General features: G+C 52.9%; 1 protein-coding gene across 1 annotated transcript in view; it reads left to right on the top strand.

Annotated features, from left to right (window-relative positions):
* The window catches only part of LOC146788628 (putative cation-transporting ATPase 13A4), a 633,494-nt gene that overhangs the window by 248,994 nt on the left and 365,020 nt on the right, over positions 1-19,480 (top strand). The window contains exon 9 of the mRNA XM_085635802.1: positions 6,962-7,090. Within this exon, the coding sequence (XP_085491928.1) occupies positions 6,962-7,090 (129 nt within the window). The remainder of the gene's footprint in view (positions 1-6,961; positions 7,091-19,480) is intronic.

The raw sequence follows: 19,480 nt of genomic DNA on the forward strand, positions 1-19,480 counted from the left end.
TCCTAAAATGGCTGCCACCACTTCCTGATTGATGTGGTGGCAGCTAATCTGATCGCGGATTGAGATCTGTCGGATCAGTGGAGGATGTATGTCCCTAGATATGCATTTTTTAGCCATTAATTACTCAAAATATACTGAACAGATTCACACCAAAGAACAAAAAGCACTCTTTCTGGATCACGATCTATCTTTCTGCCAACTGTGATGTAAATCCGTTCAGCGGTTTGGGCTGTAGTTGTCTAAAGTTCCTATGCAAAAATGAATGGGGGAAACGCATTTTGACCCCCCCCAACCTTTTTTCTTTGGGAAAGTTTTGTGAAATATACAAAAAAAAGGCATTTCCTTTGAAAACACGATCCTAACTATGAAGGGTAATCTATATAACAAATAATAAGACCTGTCAACTCACACGGCACCCCTGTGTGTCACCAAAAATGGTTCCTTCCACACAGTCACCGTGATGATCCGATATCACACTTTAGCTGATAATGTGAGCTTGAAAACCCTGCAGACATTGTTTCCGCTCACATTGTGTGGAAGGCTGACCACAGCTGATGTGCCTTGAGGCATTGTAGCCTCTCCGGGGCATCAGTGCGGCAGCCTCGGAAGCCTCAGTTTGATGCTTGGGGGGGGGGGGTGTTGCTGGGCCCTGAAAATTACAAGTCTTCAGGAAGTTCAAGTATAATGAACCGCTAGCTGTGGTAAAAGGTCTCTTGTGGCAATGTAGACCCTCCTCCCAGGGTTCATCCAAGACGTCCAGTCAAGGGCTCTGCCCTCCATGCCCACGCAGAGCCAAGTTCTTTCAGCTGCCTCATGTGTGTCTGTGGTTTGTGAAGTGATGCTGAGGCTGTTGTGCTCCTCTGGTGGCGCGTGGCCTGCCTCGCGTGTGTCTGTGGTTTGTGAAGTGAGGCTGTGGTGTTGCTCTGGTGGCGAGTGGCCTGCCTCGTGTGTCTGTGGTTTGTGAAGTGATGCTGAGGCTGTGGTGCTCCTCTGGTGGCGCGTGGCCTGCCTCATGTGTGTCTGGTTTGTGAAGTGATGCTGAGGCTGTGGTGCTCCTCTGGTGGCGCATGGCCTGCCTCGTGTGTGTCTGTGGTTTATGAAGTGAGGCTGTGGTGCTCCTCTGGTGGCGCGTGGCCTGCCTCGTGTGTGTCTGTGGTTTGTGAAGTGATGCTGAGGCTGTGGTGCTCCTCTGGTGGCACGTGGCCTGCCTCATGTGTGTCTGTGGTTTGTGAAGTGATGCTGAGGCTGTGGTGCTCCTCTAGTGGCACGTGGCCTGCCTTGTGTGTGTCTGTGGTTTATGAAGTGATGCTGAGGCTGTGGTGCTCCTCTGGTGGCACGTGGCATGCCTCGCGTGTCTGGTTTGTGAAGTGATGCTGAGGCTGTGGTGCTCCTCTGGTGGCGCGTAGCCTGCCTCATGTGCGTCTGTGGTTTATGAAGTGATCCTGAGGCTGTGGTGTTCTTCTGGTGGTGCGTGGCCTGCCTCGTGTGTCTGTGGTTTGTGATGTGACGCTGAGGCAGTGGTGCTCCTCTGGTGGTGCGTGGCCTGCCTCATGTGTCTGTGGTTTGTGAAGTGATGCTGAGGCTATGGTGTTCCTCTGGTGGCACGTGGCCTCTGCGCCTGCCTCGTGTGTCTGTGGTTTGTGAAGTGATGCTGAGGCAGTGGTGCTCCTCTGGTGGTGCTTGGCCTGCCTTGTGTGTCTGTGGTTTGTGAAGTGATGCTGAGGCAGAGTTGCTCCTCTGGTGGTGCGTGGCCTGCCTCGTGTGTCTGTGGGTTGTGAAGTGACGCGGAGGCTGTGGTGCTCCTCTGGTGGCACGTGACCTGCCTCGTGTGCGTCTGTGGTTTGTGAAGTGATGCTGAGGCTGTGGTGCTCTTCTGGTGGCGAGTGGCCTGCCTCATGTGCGTCTGTGGTTTGTGAAGTGATGCTGAGGCTGTGGTGCTCCTCTGGTGGCACGTGGCCTTTCTCATGTGTGTCTGGTTTGTGAAGTGATGCTGAGGCAGTGGTGCTCCTCTGGTGGTGTGTGGCCTGCCTCATCTATGTCTGTGGTTTGTGAAATGATGCGGAGGCTGTGGAGCTCCTTTGGTGGCGCATGGCTTGCCTCGCGTGTGTCTGTGGTTTATGAAGTGATGCTGAGGCTGTGGTGCTCCTCTGGTGGCGCGTGGCCTGCCTCGTGTGTCTGTGGTTTATGAAGTGATGCTGAGGCTGTGGTGTTCCTCTGGTGGCACGTGGCCTGCCCCGTGTGTGTCTGTGGTTCTTGAAGTGACGCTGAGGCAGTGGTGCTCCTCTGGTGGTGCCTGGCCTGCCTCATGTGTGTCTGGTTTGTGAAGTGACGCTGAGGCAGTGGTGCTCCTCTGGTGGTGCGTGGCCTGCCTCATCTGTGTCTGTGGTTTGTGAAATGATGCTGAGGCTGTGGAGCTCCTTTGGTGGCGTATGGCCTGCCTCATGTGTGTCTGGTTTGTGAAGTGATGCTGAGGCTGTGGTGCTCCTCTGTTGGTGCGTGGCCTGCCTCGTGTGTCTGTGGTTTGTGAAGTGATGCTGAGGCTGTGGTGCTGTTCTGGTGGTGTGTGGCCTGCCTCGTGTGTCTGGTTTGTGAAGTGATGCTGAGGCTGTGGTGCTCATCTGGTGGCACGTGGCCTCTGCGCCTGCCTCGTGTGTCTGTGGTTTGTGAAGTGATGCTGAGGATGTGGTGCTCCTCTGGTGGCACGTGGCCTCTGCGCCTGCCTCGTGTGTCTGTGGTTTGTGAAGTGATGCTGAGGATGTGGTGCTCATCTGGTGGCACGTGGCCTCTGCGCCTGCCTCGTGTGTCTGTGGTTTGTGAAGTGATGCTGAGGCTGTGGTGCTCCTGTGGTGGCGCGTGGCCTGCCTTGTGTGTGTCTGGTTTGTGAAGTGTGGCTGAGGCTGTGGTGCTGTTCTGGTGGTGTGTGGCCTGCCTCGTGTGTCTGTGGTTCGTGAAGTGATGCTGAGGCAGTGGTGCTCCTCTGTTGGTGCGTGGCCTGCCTCATGTGCGTCTGTGGTTCGTGAAGTGATGCTGAGGCAGTGGTGCTCATCTGGGGGCACGTGGCCTCTGCGCCTGCCTCCTGTGTCTGTGGTTTGTGAAGTGATGCTGAGGCGCTCCTCTGGTGGCGCGTGGCCTGCCTCATGTGTCTGTGGTTTGTGAAGTGATGCCGAGGCAGTGGTGCTCCTCTGGTGGTGTGTGGCCTCTGCGCCTGCCTCGTGTGTCTGTGGTTTCTGAAGTGATGCTGAGGCTGTGGTGCTCTTCTGGTGGCGCGTGGCCTGCCTTGTGTGTCTGTGGTTTGTGAAGTGATGCTGAGGCTGTGGTGGTGTTCTGGTGGTGTGTGGCCTGCCTCGTGTGTCTGGTTTGTGAAGTGATGCTGAGGCTGTGGTGCTCCTCTGGTGGCGTGTGGCTGCCTCGTGTGTCTGTGGTTTGTGAAGTGACGCTGAGGCAGTGGTGGTGTTCTGTTGGTGCGTGGCCTGCCTTGTGTGTCTGTGGTTTGTGAAGTGATGCTGAGGCTGTGGTGCTCTTCTGGTGGCGCGTGGCCTGCCTCGTGTGTCTGTGGTTTGTGAAGTGACGCTGAGGCTGTGGTGCTCCTGTGGTGGCGTGTGGCCTGCCTCGTGTGTCTGTGGTTTGTGAAGTGATGCTGAGGCTGTGGTGCTCCTGTGGTGGCGTGTGGCCTGCCTCGTGTGTCTGTGGTTTGTGAAGTGATGCTGAGGCTGTGGTGCTCCTCTGGTGGCGTGTGGCCTGCCTTGTGTCTGTGGATTGTGAAGTGATGCTGAGGCTGTGGTGCTCTTCTGGTGGCGCGTGGCCTGCCTCGTGTGTCTGTGGTTTGTGAAGTGACGCTGAGGCTGTGGTGCTCCTGTGGTGGCGTGTGGCCTGCCTCGTGTGTCTGTGGTTTGTGAAGTGATGCTGAGGCTGTGGTGCTCCTGTGGTGGCGTGTGGCCTGCCTCGTGTGTCTGTGGTTTGTGAAGTGATGCTGAGGCTGTGGTGCTCCTCTGGTGGCGTGTGGCCTGCCTTGTGTCTGTGGATTGTGAAGTGATGCTGAGGCTGTGGTGCTCTTCTGGTGGCGTGTGGCCTGCCTCATGTGTGTCTGTGGTTTGTGAAGTGATGCTGAGGGTGTGGTGCTCCTCTGGTAGCGCGTGGCCTGCCTCACGTGTGTCTGTGGTTTGTGAAGTGATGCTGAGGCTGTGGTGGTGTTCTGGTGGTGTGTGGCCTGCCTCGTGTGTCTGGTTTGTGAAGTGATGCTGAGGCTGTGGTGCTCCTCTGGTGGCGTGTGGCCTGCCTCGTATGTCTGTGGTTTGTGAAGTGATGCTGAGGCTGTGGTGGTGTTCTGGTGGTGTGTGGCCTGCCTCGTGTGTCTGGTTTGTGAAGTGATGCTGAGGCTGTGGTGCTCCTCTGGTAGCGCGTGGCCTGCCTCATGTGTGTCTGGTTTGTGAAGTGATGCTGAGGCTGTGGTGCTCTTCTGGTGGCCCGTGGCCTGCCTCGTGTGTCTGTGGTTTGTGAAGTGACGCTGAGGCTGTGGTGCTCCTGTGGTGGCGTGTGGCCTGCCTCGTGTGTCTGGTTTGTGAAGTGATGCTGAGGCTGTGGTGCTCCTCTGGTGGCGCGTGGCCTGCCTCGTGTGTCTGTGGTTTGTGAAGTGATGCTGAGGCTGTGGTGGTGTTCTGGTGGTGTGTGGCCCGCCTTGTGTGTCTGTGGTTTGTGAAGTGATGCTGAGGCGCTCCTCTGGTGGCGCGTGGCCCGCCTTGTGTGTCTGTGTTTTGTGAAGTGACGCTGAGGCTGTGGTGGTGTTCTGGTGGTGTGTGGCCTGCCTCGTGTGTCTGGTTTGTGAAGTGATGCTGAGGCTGTGGTGCTCCTCTGGTGGCGCGTGGCCTGCCTCGTGTGTCTGTGGTTTGTGAAGTGATGCTGAGGCTGTGGTGCTCCTGTGGTGGCGTGTGGCCCGCCTTGTGTGTCTGTGGTTTGTGAAGTGATGCTGAGGCTGTGGTGGTGTTCTGGTGGTGTGTGGCCTGCCTCGTGTGTCTGTGGTTTGTGAAGTGATGCTGAGGCTGTGGTGCTCCTCTGGTGGCGCGTGGCCTGCCTCGTGTGTCTGGGGTTTGTGAAGTGATGCTGAGGCGCTCCTCTGGTGGCGCGTGGCCTGCCTTGTGTCTGTGGATTGTGAAGTGATGCTGAGGCTGTGGTGCTCCTCTGGTAGCGCGTGGCCTGCCTCATGTGTGTCTGGTTTGTGAAGTGATGCTGAGGCTGTGGTGCTCTTCTGGTGGCGCGTGGCCTGCCTCGTGTGTCTGTGGATTGTGAAGTGATGCTGAGGCTGTGGTGCTCCTCTGGTGGCGCGTGGCCTGCCTCGTGTGTCTGGGGTTTGTGAAGTGATGCTGAGGCGCTCCTCTGGTGGCGCGTGGCCTGCCTTGTGTCTGTGGATTGTGAAGTGATGCTGAGGCTGTGGTGCTCTTCTGGTGGCGTGTGGCCTGCCTCGTGTGTCTGTGGTTTGTGAAGTGACGCTGAGGCTGTGGTGCTCTTCTGGTAGCGCGTGGCCTGCCTCGTGTGTCTGTGGTTTGTGAAGTGATGCTGAGGCTGTGGTGCTCCTGTGGTGGCGTGTGGCCCGCCTTGTGTGTCTGTGGTTTGTGAAGTGATGCTGAGGCTGTGGTGGTGTTCTGGTGGTGTGTGGCCTGCCTCGTGTGTCTGTGGTTTGTGAAGTGATGCTGAGGCTGTGGTGCTCCTCTGGTGGCGCGTGGCCTGCCTCGTGTGTCTGGGGTTTGTGAAGTGATGCTGAGGCTGTGGTGCTCCTCTGGTGGCGCGTGGCCTGCCTCGTGTGTCTGTGGTTTGTGAAGTGATGCTGAGGCTGTGGTGCTCTTCTGGTGGCGTGTGGCCTGCCTCATGTGTGTCTGTGGTTTGTGAAGTGATGCTGAGGCTGTGGTGCTCCTCTGGTGGCGCGTGGCCTGCCTCGTGTGTCTGTGGTTTGTGAAGTGACGCTGAAGCTGTGGTGCTCTTCAGGTAGCGCGTGGCCTGCCTCGTGTGTCTGTGGTTTGTGAAGTGATGCTGAGGCTGAGGCGCTCCTCTGGTGGCGCGTGGCCTGCCTTGTGTCTGTGGATTGTGAAGTGATGCTGAGGCTGTGGTGCTCTTCTGGTGGCGTGTGGCCTGCCTCGTGTGTCTGTGGTTTGTGAAGTGACGCTGAGGCTGTGGTGCTCTTCTGGTAGCGCGTGGCCTGCCTCGTGTGTCTGTGGTTTGTGAAGTGATGCTGAGGCTGTGGTGCTCCTGTGGTGGCGTGTGGCCCGCCTTGTGTGTCTGTGGTTTGTGAAGTGATGCTGAGGCTGTGGTGGTGTTCTGGTGGTGTGTGGCCTGCCTCGTGTGTCTGTGGTTTGTGAAGTGATGCTGAGGCTGTGGTGCTCCTCTGGTGGCGCGTGGCCTGCCTCGTGTGTCTGGGGTTTGTGAAGTGATGCTGAGGCTGTGGTGCTCCTCTGGTGGCGCGTGGCCTGCCTTGTGTCTGTGGATTGTGAAGTGATGCTGAGGCTGTGGTGCTCTTCTGGTGGCGTGTGGCCTGCCTCGTGTGTCTGTGGTTTGTGAAGTGACGCTGAGGCTGTGGTGCTCTTCTGGTAGCGCGTGGCCTGCCTCGTGTGTCTGTGGTTTGTGAAGTGACGCTGAGGCAGTGGTGCTCCTCTGGTGGTGTGTGGCCTCTGCGCCTGCCTCGTGTGTCTGTGGTTTCTGAAGTGATGCTGAGGCTGTGGTGCTCCTGTGGTGGCGTGTGGCCCGCCTTGTGTGTCTGTGGTTTGTGAAGTGATGCTGAGGCTGTGGTGGTGTTCTGGTGGTGTGTGGCCTGCCTTGTGTCTGTGGATTGTGAAGTGATGCTGAGGCTGTGGTGCTCCTCTGGTAGCGCGTGGCCTGCCTCACGTGTCTGTGGTTTGTGAAGTGACGCTGAGGCTCTCCAATGGGGGCTCGCGGTACAGTCTTACATATTACCCACCTCTCTCCTTTCTTGCAGGCTACAGTGGGCTGGAGAGCTGCCATCTGGTGCCCGGAGACACCATCGCCATAACCCGGAACATGCTGATGCCCTGCGACGCTGTCCTGCTGAGCGGGGGGTGCATCGTGAACGAGAGCATGCTGACGGGTAAGCCCGGGATGGGAGGGGCTTAAAGGGTTATTGGCCTCTGGGGGATGGGGGTTTACCATCCTGCTCGGGGGTAGGGGACATTGTGGATGAGAACATGCTGACGGGTAACCCCCTGGGGCGAAAGTTAAAGGGTTATTGGTCTTGTGTGCAGGCTTTACCATCCTGATTGGAGTGGTAGGAGAGACCTTTAAAGAGTAATTGTTCTAAGGGGCCCCTCCTGGCCGTGCACCCCCCCCCCCCTCCTTCCCTCACCTCTCCTCCTCCCATATGCTGCAAAATTTGCTATTCCTTGCCAAATATTTACATACCATTGCCACATAATTTATTTGCCACTCCAACATCATTTGGTCCTTCATTTCCACATAATTCCCGTCTTCTAGGCTACCATTTTTCATCCTTAATCCTAATCAAGCTGACACTTGTCTGTCCAGCAAACGCGCGGCTTTAGGCAAATCTCTCTCGAGCACCTGCGTGTTTTCAAAGCCAGTTATCTTCGAAAGAGGGGGCCCTGCATGCAAGTCACTGCCAAGAGCAGGGAACACATGTCTACACGTTTGAAAACATATCTGAGCAAGAAGTTGCTCATATAGGTCTGTGGGCATGCAACCAATCTAACCACCATGCAACATTGCTATTAATGTGTTTGTATGCCATATTAAAAGGAAATATTAAAGCTAAAAAGTCATAAGGATATATTAACCACCTGTTCAGAGGGTGTCCTTAATATTCCTTAATTCATAAATCAATAGATATGGCATTAAATAGAGTCGCTTAGAATGAATGAATGAATGAATGAAACATAAGAAACATCATTTTCAATCGACAGTTATCTTGTTGTTCACAATTGGAGACAGAAAGGCATGTGAAGTCAGTTGTATTTGGACACAAACAGGAATCCTATTGTGGATGGCTCGACAGTGTTAGGACTACACGCGTTTCGGCAGAAGTGCCTTCATCAGGACACCATCCCATCAATATCTAAGAAAGGACACAAAACCGGATAATCTACATATGCATTATGCCAACAATACGATAATTTTTCTATGGCCAACAGTCAAATAACCCATAGAAGCCAGACGGGGTGTAGTCCGGAAATCAACTTCCAGACGTCACCGTGCTGTCTCAAAGGAAAGCGAACAAGGGAACACTAGAAGTGTTTGTGAATAGAAAAGAATGAGTGACAGATGGGGCAGATTTACAAGCCCCTTGCGACACTTTTACGGCACTGTTGCGTCCCTTTTGGGACGCAGCAGCGGTGTAAACAATGCACCACGTTGCAACACATTTACAACCTGACTCATCTAGGGCGATGCGTCATGTTGTAAAGCCCTGCGTCACATTATACCTGCGTCAGGCATAATGTATGCAGGGTGGGCATTCCGGCGCAAAAAAGCCTCGTAAAAGTGACGCAGTGAAATCTACAAGATTTCATTGCGTCACTTCTACGACGCCACTGCGACAAAACCGTACGCCTGCTGGAAGCAGGCGTAAGGAGTGACGCAGCATGATGGGAATAGGCATTCCTGAGCATTGCTGGAGTTGCGTTGCGCTTGCGACACGACTCCAGCAGTCAGTGACCTTTACGCCATCAGATACGTGACGCATCTGGCAATCCTTGCGCCACGGTGCGACGCATAGTAAGTGCGACGCATCCATGGTGGCGCAAGGGCTTTTTTGCGTGACGCAATTGAACTGTTGCATCTCTGCTAGGATGCAGAGATGCGCCAGTTCTTGTAATTCTGCCCCATGGTATTTAAAACCAGGGCATAGATCTGAAAACTTCTAGAAATGCATTGCTTGAGATTGACTGATCCGAGAAGGACCCAGAGAGATCTCAAGCTTGCTGTTACTACAAAAGGGAAGGACAAAAGGTGTCCTGCAGAACGGTATTCAAATGCCAATGATTTGATTGGTGCCCAGAGATCCAACCCCCTGCCTGATAGTACTGCAAGGAGAAAAGCACGTAAAAGCAGGAGGGCTTGCTCTGTTCGGAAACTAAGCCAAGTTCCGAAGATTAGCGCTGCGAAGAACACACCAATGCCCATCGGTGATGACGTTGGTACAACACCTAATGAGAGAATATCACGGTGCCGGGTGGCGCTTCAACACCGGGTAGCACCGACTCCTGGGATGGAAGAGAGTTGTAACGTAATTACGGTCGAGACATTGCGCATGTGTTGCAAAGCATGGTGAATGTGGAGATGGAATCATAGTGTGTCCCTACTCCTATAGAGAGAGGGGGCTGGATATAGCGGCATGTGTGATTGCTACGGGTGTTCATATGGTGCATCCGGTTGTCGGTGGATAACAGAAGGTGATGCAAGGTCTGGCGCCAAAATATACAGACAATTGGTGTGTAGTCCTTCACTATCAAGGGCAGTGGAATCACAAGTGTCTTGAAGTAGAATCCAAGCAAGACGCGCCTGTCACCTGGTAGTATCTTGTGTATGTGCCACTGATGATCGGGGCGATCAATGGGGAAGGATAAGGAGGTGGGGGGGGGGGGGCACGGCCTGCGAACATAGAGACCCGTCCACTCAAACTGCCTCATTCAGTGACTATAACCAAACTCTTAACTATGCGTCGAATGAAGGGAGTGCCCAGTCCCTATGGGACTAAGAGCACCTTTTCAGCCCAGCCCTTCTTTGGACGAGGGGGTCACACTGCTGGTAACAGAGAGGACAGATGGCTCTTTCTTTGGTGAATGTAACCAGTGCTTTGCATACGAGCCTTATAGCCTCCCGTCTTATGGTACCCAGTCTGAAGAGCGATGCTTGGCACATGGGCCCCACATCCTCCTGTTGTATGGTACCTGGTCTGAAGAGTGGTGCTTGGCACACAGGTTTAAAGTCCTGCCATTGTATTGTACTCGGTCTGATGAGTGATGCTTGGCACAGGGGCTTCACATCACTCGAGCTGAGGAGAGATGCTTGGCGCACGGGCCTCCCATCCTCCTGGTACCTCCTCTGAAGGAGGATGGATTCGAATGTATGTCTTAGATTGAACAAACCACGCCAGCAGGAACCGTGCAGACAGAACAAGGAAGTGATCCGATTAGGGCTGCCCGGGTCATCTGTGACCACCTCTCAGCCTTCCCAACAAATGAAGAGTTGGTCAGTCAGTAGAGAATACAAACCAAGTTATTAGTATACGCTCGAGGGGAGTCCGGTCTGACCAGCCATCTGAGATGGCTGCAGAGGGACAGACTTCCCCCCAACATGACATAAGGTGTTATACTTTCCCAACCCCCAAGTACCCGCCCAAACTGGGAAATTCTGGTCCATGTAACCATGAACAAAAGGGACGGAAAAAGGACGAGTCGTAATCCTGGGGCCGAGTACACACGATCTCGACCCCAAGGTTGCTCAGCCCATGCCCACCATTCTGAAAGGTGGGAACGATTCTAACCAGCAGCGACGGTTTGTCACAAAAGGAGATACATTCATTAGTACAGCGAGGCTCGGCCTTGGGGGAATAACGGCCGAGGGAACATCGAGGCAGCTTTCTGCTGAGACAAGCGATGTGAGGACAGAGACTCCGCTTCGGTCATGTGACAAATATGGTGGCAACTAAAAATGGCGTAATGAATGCTAACTTAATGCGGAACGAAATATGAGCAACAAGGCAATGACGTTTTCAATTCTAACACAGAACAGAAGCGCAGTGACTGCTCAGAGGTCTATAAACGCCTAAAAAGGAGTGTTTCGTTCTAGAATGGGCTGTTATGTTATATGAGGATGGTGTAATACCTCAAATGGCCTGCTATGTAATTTGAGGATGATGCAAGACATCATATAGACTGCTGTGTAGTATGAGGATGATGTCAGTCATGGAATTGGCGGTGATGTAATATGAGGAGAGTGAAGATACAGAATGGGCAGTTCTGTAATATGAGGATATTTAAGACCAGAATTTGGCCTCTGTGTAATATGAGACTAGCGTAAGACACAGTATGAGTTGCTGTGTAATATGAGACTGGAGTAAGAGACTAAATGCGTTGATGTGTAATATGAGACTGGAGTAAGACACAGTATGAGTTGCTGTGTAACATGAGACTGGAGTAAGAGACGAAATGGGTTGATGTGTAATATGAGACTGGGGTAAGACACAGTATGAGTTGCTGTGTAATATGAGACTGGAGTAAGAGACTAAATGGGTTGATGTGTAATATGAGACTGGAGTAAGACACAGTATGAGTTGCTGTGTAATATGAGACTTGTGTAAGCACGTAATTGATGGCTGTGTTAAATTAGCAAGTTTATATAGCGCACTGCTGCCCCAGCAAAGGGGCATCCTGGCACTATTGGTGCAGACTGCTAAGAGGACCATGGAGCGAGCACCAGAGGCCACTCAGGCGGGGACGAGAGAGGTTTTAATGACTTTGCTGAATTGGGCGTGATTGCTGATGCGCCTAATGCTCACAGGGAGAGAGTTCCAGAGTTTAGCAGCATGAACGCGGAAGGAGCGCCCTCCTGCTCGGACCTTTCTCATTCTTGGGACAACGACCAGGTGTTGACCTCTTGAGCGTAGGCACCGAGTGGGAGTGAAGGGTGAAAGGAGATTCTCCAAAATATCCGTAGCCTGCAGATTCAGAATTCTGTCAGCGATGCAAAGGGATTTAAACTCGATGCGTTTTGTCACTGACAACCAGTGCTATCTGTGAACGGCACTGGTTGTAGGACATCTCCTCGGCAGACCAAGTAACGTCCGAGCAGCTGCATTTTGCACCCTTTGGAGGCGCCGAATCTCAGCTTTGTTCATCACCGAATTGTGAACTGGCATAATCCAGCCTAGAAAGAATGCTGGCCTGGACGATGACCTGCCGCGTGGTGGGATAAAAAAAAACTAGCAGTGTTATATTATGTTATGTTAGAGACATTTGTAAAGCGCAACTGTTACCCAAGGGTGTCCTGGCGCTAGCTACAGTCCTCCAGATGAAGCGTGAATGTGAGACCTGGGTTATACATTAAAAAGCTAGGTTTTTAAAGCCTTCCTGAAAGCCAGTAAATCCGTAATACTACTTAGATGAAAATAGAGGTCATTCCAGGCCTGAGCCGCACAAACCTTCTGCCTCCCCAACTGACTTTCTTTCAGGCACGGTGCGTCCATTTGGGCGTTGCCCCCCCCACCCGCAGCTGCTCCCTCGGCGTCTCTGAACTTAAGTAAACTCTCAGTTTACTTAAGTTCAGAGATGCGAGGGAGAACTGACAATCATGTCAGTCAGCATGACGTCGGACCGACCACCCGCTTCAGAGTCTGAAGGGGGTGGGCGGTCCGGCGTCATGTTGACTGACATGCATTGTCAGTCAGACGTCACCAGAGGCATGCAGCAGTAGTGCACAATGCACAAGTGCGCATGAGTGGGGACGGTTGGAGAAATTTGCTCCGTGCCCAGTCATGCGCACTAGTGGCTGCATAGGCTGGCGCAGGCCCATTAGGAGAGCGAGGGTTGAGCAAAGGTCTCCTAATGGGCAGGCGGGCGGAGAGTAACCAGGCCCTCAGCCAATCCTGGCGCTGCTTGCAGCGCCAGGATTGGCTGAGAGGGGTTGCCGCCCACTTGCCAGCAGTGATCCTGAGAGTAGGTAGGCGCCAACGGATCCGGCGAGGCGGCGCGGACCTGCCTGGTCAGGTAGGAATGGATTTTTATTTTATTTTAAAACTCTCCCGCACCCACGCGCGACACCTCCCCACCCGACACCCCCCCCCCGCGAATGTCTCCAGCCGCCACTGCTGGCACGTCTCCGCTTCTCCCATGGTAGTAGGTTGCCTGTCTCCATACTGTGAGGTCACCATGCTTATTACGTTCATGGAAGTGTTGTGTCATTTTTTCGGGTGTCAGAAACTAGGACCGGATTCACAAACTTTGTTTGCAATGCAAAACCCGGCAGTGGTGTCAGCGCTGTCAAGTGAGTGTTACCTACTTTTTGGTAGTCAAATTTATGTTCCCACCGCTGACTTTCTACTCACAAAACCTATTTTGGTTACCATGCCTCATATGCAGGAGAGTGACACATTCTGGGCCTTGTTATTCAGACCCCTGATTGTACACGTGTGCAATTTACATTACGAACCTTCGTATTGTGTGATGATTTGGGGGAAATGTCACCGAGATCAGAGTAATTTCTCGGCTAATCGCATCTTGTCGCCTCTTAATACCGCGCATGTAACGGTTTCATTACCTTCACCTGACAATCGCAGGGTGCCCAGCCGGCACCTCTCTGGCACACCTTCTGCCCCTCCCTTGCTTGGCCTCTCAAGCGCCATGAGGCAAGCATCATCTTTTATTCTTACAGCAGACAGAACGCTGGCCATTCGTTGCCAATCTTTGTATTGTTGGTTTTATCTGTTGTTTATAACATTAAATCACGGCACTCTGGTCTCTTTGACCTGGTCCTTACAGCTGCTATACCTGGGACTCTTTGTATTCCCCTCAACCGGGTGTCACTTTCCCTGAAGTCCATAACATTATTATTGGTTCTTCGTGGACTAGAACTACTGATAGAGAGTCTTAGAAACTATGGTTTTCAAAAGTGAATTTGCAATACCGGTCTTTCCAATCAGCGCTGCTGTGTCCAGAGCTTGTATTATTGCTTTATTAATTTGTCTCTTAATACATCGTGTAAAGAGTAAGTGTGGACATGCGAGAAATAGTGTGAATCAAACAAGTGCACACGAAATTGAAATGTGAATATCGACAAGTGTGAATGAAGCTCGAGTCTGTCACCGCCGTGTGAAAATGAGGGCAGGAGCGTTGCACCAATAAATACAAATGGGGGCATGAGTGTGGCAGCAACAGGTGCTAATGAGAGCATGTGTGTGACATGACATGCTCAAGAGGAGCATGCATGTGCCTCAAAAAAGTGCAAAGGAGAGTATAGGTGTTGCACCAACACCTGCAAACAAGAGTCTTCGTTTTGCACCAGTATTGTATGCCTGCAAAGTGCATATGTGTCAGTAAAAACAAAAATAGCACTAATTACGCTCAGTAATCCCTAGTTGTTTGTTTACATGATTCCCTACACCATGTGTGCTATAGGTATTTATAGTGCTTACTACCACAGACGAAGCGCTTAATCAGTTTGAGAAGGTTAACATTCTACTCCCTGGCAGGCCAGTGTTGGTGATTTAGCATGCTTGATGGTTATGATTTGCGATGGTATGTTATGGTATTTTAAACAATTTCGTGCATTATTTACTGATGGAAGTTTACTGGGAAGTTTTACAGAGAGGTTATTTGGGCAATAAGATGTTTAGTTGCATGGATAATTTTACACTTAGTTGTAGTTTTTGCACGAGGATATTACCGCCCTGTTGATTAAAGTTTGTTTCTCATGCTCTTAACTAGAAATTTTGAAACAGTCATTTTTAGGTTGTGATTCAGGGTTAGGTAAAAGTGAGACCTCAGACATTGGGGAAGACGTGTAGGTTGTTCCGGCTCGCTCGTAACGCTTGCTCGCCACAGTGCAGTATTTACGCCCTACCACTTTCAAATGTCACCAGCCGCCACTGCTTTCTTTGCACGTGGTACTGTCACCAGTTTTGCTCCAAGGAAGCGAAGTGGTCTTTTTGACACGTCCCACTGAAATTGACGCTTCAGGTGGTCGTGTCCTGTGTCTTGAAGGGCTTTGTAAACCATGCAAAGTGATTTAAACCGCACTCGTTTCTTGACGGGTAGCCAGTGCAGTTTCCTAATAACCCCAGAGACTGAAACAAATTTAGGTGTGCCAGTGAGCAGTCTGGCGGCTGCCTTCTGCAAGAGCTGAAGTCTATGCAGAAATCGATCCTGAATGTTCAGGTATAGACTATTACAGTAGTCTTGCCTTGACCTAGTTAATGCTGTGATTACTGTTCGTTGACTGTCCTTTGGCAAAAAAGGCAGTATTTTCTTGCAAGTTCTAAGAACATACGACGTGGCTGAGACTACTGCATTCACCTGGTCCCCAAAACTGAGTTTATTGTCGATAAAAACTCCCAAGTTTTTCACTTTCCTAGTGGGGGCCGGAGAGCACTCAAAGTATCCAGCCACCAGCTTGGGGTCCAAAAGATGGAATCGTTCCCGAAGATGATCACCTCTGTTTTGCTTGAGTTAAGTTTTAAACCGTTTTGAGACATCCAGTAGCCCACAGTTTCCATACATTCATGGAACGGTTTTGCTGTACCCTTTTCCTTTCCCGGTAGCAGCGACACCACAATTTGAGTGTCGTTAGCATACGACATCAGGCACAACCCAAAAGATTCAAAAAGAGGGGCCAAGGAGGACACATAAACATTAAAAAGTGTAGGGCTCATGGACAACCCCTGTGGGACTCCACAAGGCAGTGAGAAATGTTTGGAACAGAATCCGCCAAGAGAGACAGTTTGCACTCTATCTGAGAGGAAGGATTTCAGAAGTTTCCATGCTTTACCCTGGGCTCTGCACTCCCGCAACCGGTCCATCAATAAATCATGATGGACCGTATCAAAGGCCACGGAAGAATCCAGCATAATCATAGCGGCCTTACCTCCCCGGTCTAGGACTTCCCTAATCTCTTCCGTTGTTTTTAAGAGAGTGGACTCCGCCTGTGCCCCTCTCTGAACCCATATTGCGTAGGATCCAGCACTTGCGCTTCTCGTAGCTACGCACTTAATTGTGCATTGGTTTTTTTCCTTACCAGTTTAGCTGGAAGAGGAAGCAGTGAGATGGGGCGAACGCTGGTCCGATCCTTAGGGTCCAAACGAGGCTGCTTAAGCAGGGGTAAAATTGATGCGGGTTTCCAGGCTTTGGGGAAATATCCTTCTGTGAACATAGCATTCATAAGAGAGATGAGCGTCCAAGCAATCGGTTCCGAGGACAGTTTTAACACTGCAACGGGACACTGATCATAAGGGGAACCTGATTTAGCCGACAGTGGCTGAAGCCCATGTAACAGTCCAAAGCAAGTCCCGGCTCCCACTTTGTTTTGGGCCTGAAAGGTAAGGGCGGACTCCACCCAGACCTTTTACTGCCTGCTTAGGGACAGGTGGGCTGCCCAAAGTAGGTGGGCACCATTGGTCACTCCATAGTGGCACATCTTTCCCAACCAGCAGTATCTCTGATTTGCTCGCCTTCAGTTGGAGGCAGTTGGTAGTCATCCAGTCTGCGATGGCTGTTAGGTCCTCCCTAACTTTGGCCGCGTCATTAGGTAGCGCCACGATGAACTGCGTGTCATCAGCAAATGACACCACAGTTAGTCCCCTGCTCCTCGCCACTGCAGCCGAAGGTTGCATGTAAACGTTAAATAGAGTAAGGCTGAGAGCCGAACCGTGGGGCATCCTTTGCTGGATGGCATGTACGTTGGAACGGAAAGGGGGCACTGTTTCTTGGAAAGTTCTCTCGGAAAGGAAGGAAGGAAGCCAGCCCAAGGCCAGTCCTCCAATACCCGCCTCCCTCAGCCCGGCAGCAAGATCTTGAGGGACACTGTATCGAAAGCAGCGCTCCAGTCTAGCAATATCGGAGTGGATGTCTGCCCTGTTTCCAGTGCGCTCCTTAGATGTTCAGTCACCGCCAGGAGCGCCGTCTCTGTGCTGTGGCGGGGGCAAAACCCGTTTTGTGAGGGGTCAAGCAGGTTATTACTTGTAAGAATAGAATTAATCTAGGTTTCAGTAATCTTGGATGCAAATGGAAGAAGGAAGATGGGGCCGTTGTTCTCTGGTTTGGAATCATCCAATGTGGGTTTTCTTAATAACGGAACCGCCTTAGCTCATTTCCAGGCCGTAGGGACAACCGCCGTGGCCATAGACATATTGATTAGTTTGCAGAACGGAGCAAAGGCAGGGATTGAAGAAATTGATCAGGTTTGAGGGGTCCGCAGGGGGGCCAGGTTTGATTTTCCTGCATAGCGTGAGCTATTCCTCCTCTGATGGAGCCAGAAAGGCCAAGAGGGCCTGGGCAACTGAGGGTCCATAAGCCGGGTCACCCTTGACCGCAGGGTGAGAAAGTTCGAGAGATGCTCTCGACCTTTTTAACAAAAAAGGTAGCCAGGACGTCACATTGCTGATTTGAAGAGAGGGCGGGGGCTTTAGGTTGCCCCAACGATGTAAGGTCCTTAAGTGTGGCAAAAATGCCCTTGGCTGCATTGCCGCTGTCTCTGGTCACCTCTGCACAATAAGCAGCTCTTTCCCCCGGACGGCCTTGTGGTAATCTTTAATAGCTGCCCGGTATTTCCCTTTCAAAGCTGGATCATAGCCCCGCCTCCACGCCCGTTCCATACTTTTGCTGATTTTCAGGGCAGCAGCCATAGTACCCCCAGGGGCACCCCGCTGTCGCCCCTCCCCCATGGTAGGTTACCCAAATGACACACACAAGACAGTTGGTGTTGGGTAACAATGCTGCAGGTTTATTACATAATTCCAGAATAGGTAATGGGTGGGTTATTTTACGGGCGATCCAAGGGCAGGCAACCAACTGGGTCGCCTGCCCGCCTGATGAGCCGGGCAGCGCGGGAGCGATGCCCGCTGATGCTGCCATCCATGTGATTCTTTCTACGATCACGTGCCGTTGGTAACTTCTACTCACGCCCCCCTCTCGAGGCGGAGCGTCGTTTAGCAAGCCCCCGGTTGTTCAGTCCCACAACCGCCCGCAGGACTAGTGGGGCGCCGACACGGCTTCCGGGATCCTCCCATGAGGCTCCTCGGTTTTGGCTCAGGCACCCCCTATGGTGCCGCGCAGAGGTACCCTTTGTACCGGGTGTGCCTGAACCTGCGTGCCCATCTCTGGGACAGCAGCTCACTCGCTGGATGGCCCCTCCCCTGCCCGCCTGCTTTGGCTATTATGGCGAGAAGGGTTTTGCTTAACCATTGGGCAGTCCCCTCTATATGCTAAACCTGGTGCACAGGAGTGCTCCTAGCTGACAGCGCGTGCCCATGGGCAAGGGGCGACTCTTGCCCCTGCCCACCATCCCTTATTTTTCATGGGAATTATGCCCCTACAGATCCCTCAGTGATGAAACCCCCTAGGCATACCAGCTTCGGGAATCTGTCTGGTTTGAGCAGTGCGCGCTGTCTGTATGGTTCAGGCATTGGGGAATGACTAGATCGCCCTGTAACTCCACCTGCAACGAAAAAAGAAAACATTACAACGCTCAGAAACCCCCCCCCCCACCCAACGCCGGGTAAGCGGTAGGGAGGGATGTGGCGAGGTGGGCGACAAAGAGGTCGCCAGGAGGGTGGGGGAAGGCTAATTAGCCTCCCCCTCACACCAGGGCCAGGAAGTGACAGGCATTGCGCGTCACTTCCGGCCAACCCGAGGAGGGGGGCTCCGGTCGGCGTCCCCGCCCCCTCCCTGTGGGAGGGGGTGGGGAGGGGTGACCGGTGCCCCGGGGGCACTAAGGCACCGACCGCTGATTGGCCCCCTGAGGGGGCCGCGGTCAGCGGCAGATTGGGGGTACACCATGGGCTAGAACGTCTCCTCCAGCTCTGTGCCCACCTGGCGGGAATAAGGGTGTCGAGGGAGTGAGGTCCAGTTAGAGCGGGCGTTTGCGGCCGCTTCTGGGTCATTGGATGGATTGGGTGTATCCTTAGAAAGAAGCGCCTGGAACTGTTTGCGGTTCAGTTTATGCCACGGGCGCTTTAAGGCTGGGTTTCGAGTAACTCCCTGGGTTGGCCCCATTCCCAGAAGAGTCATCGAGATCAAATAACAATCCGAGCAACTCATTGGAATAGGCGTGTCCACCCTCAGGGTCCAGTAAATGCCCCGCCGAGTGTGTGCAGCCGCGGAGCCGCCGTGAGAGCCGGAGGGCCGCCAGACCCGCGGGAAAGTGGCCGATCTCGCAGTCTTGAGCATTAGCTCGATGTACGTTCAAATCACCATTAACACTAAAATTGGCAGATTTCATAGCCAATCTGCCTGCCACAGTGGTCCGTTCGTCCCTAAATTATTTTGAGGGGCCAGGCGGGCGATAGAGCCGCCGTCCCGACGGAGTAAAGTTGGCATTCAAGGTGATCTCAAATCCAGCGCACTCACCCCCGGGCACGGCCTCTTTCATAAGGGTGCAGGTATAGCCCCCTCTAAAGATAACCGCGATGCCTCCTCCCCGCGACCCTCTATTAAGAGTCACACTATGACAGCCTTTGGGCAGGGCCAGTCCTGGTTCTGCCTCAGTGTTGGCAAAAGAGTCAGGTTTCCGTCCAGAAAAGGATGTCCGGTGACGCGTCATCGAGATGATGGTGAACTTCAGCAAAATGTTTTACAAATGAACGGCAGTTCAGGCTAAACCGTTCATCGCCTGAGAGGAAGGGCGCCGGGAGTGGAAGGGCGCCGGGAGTGGAAGGGCGCCGGGAGTGGAAGGGCGCCGGGAGTGGAAGGGCGCCGGGAGTGGAAGGGCGCCGGGAGTGGAAGGGCGCCGGGAGTGGAAGGGTGCCGGGAGTGGA

Source organism: Triturus cristatus, chromosome 11 (genome assembly GCF_964204655.1).
Source record: "Triturus cristatus chromosome 11, aTriCri1.1, whole genome shotgun sequence".
Taxonomy (NCBI): Eukaryota; Metazoa; Chordata; class Amphibia; order Caudata; family Salamandridae; genus Triturus; species Triturus cristatus.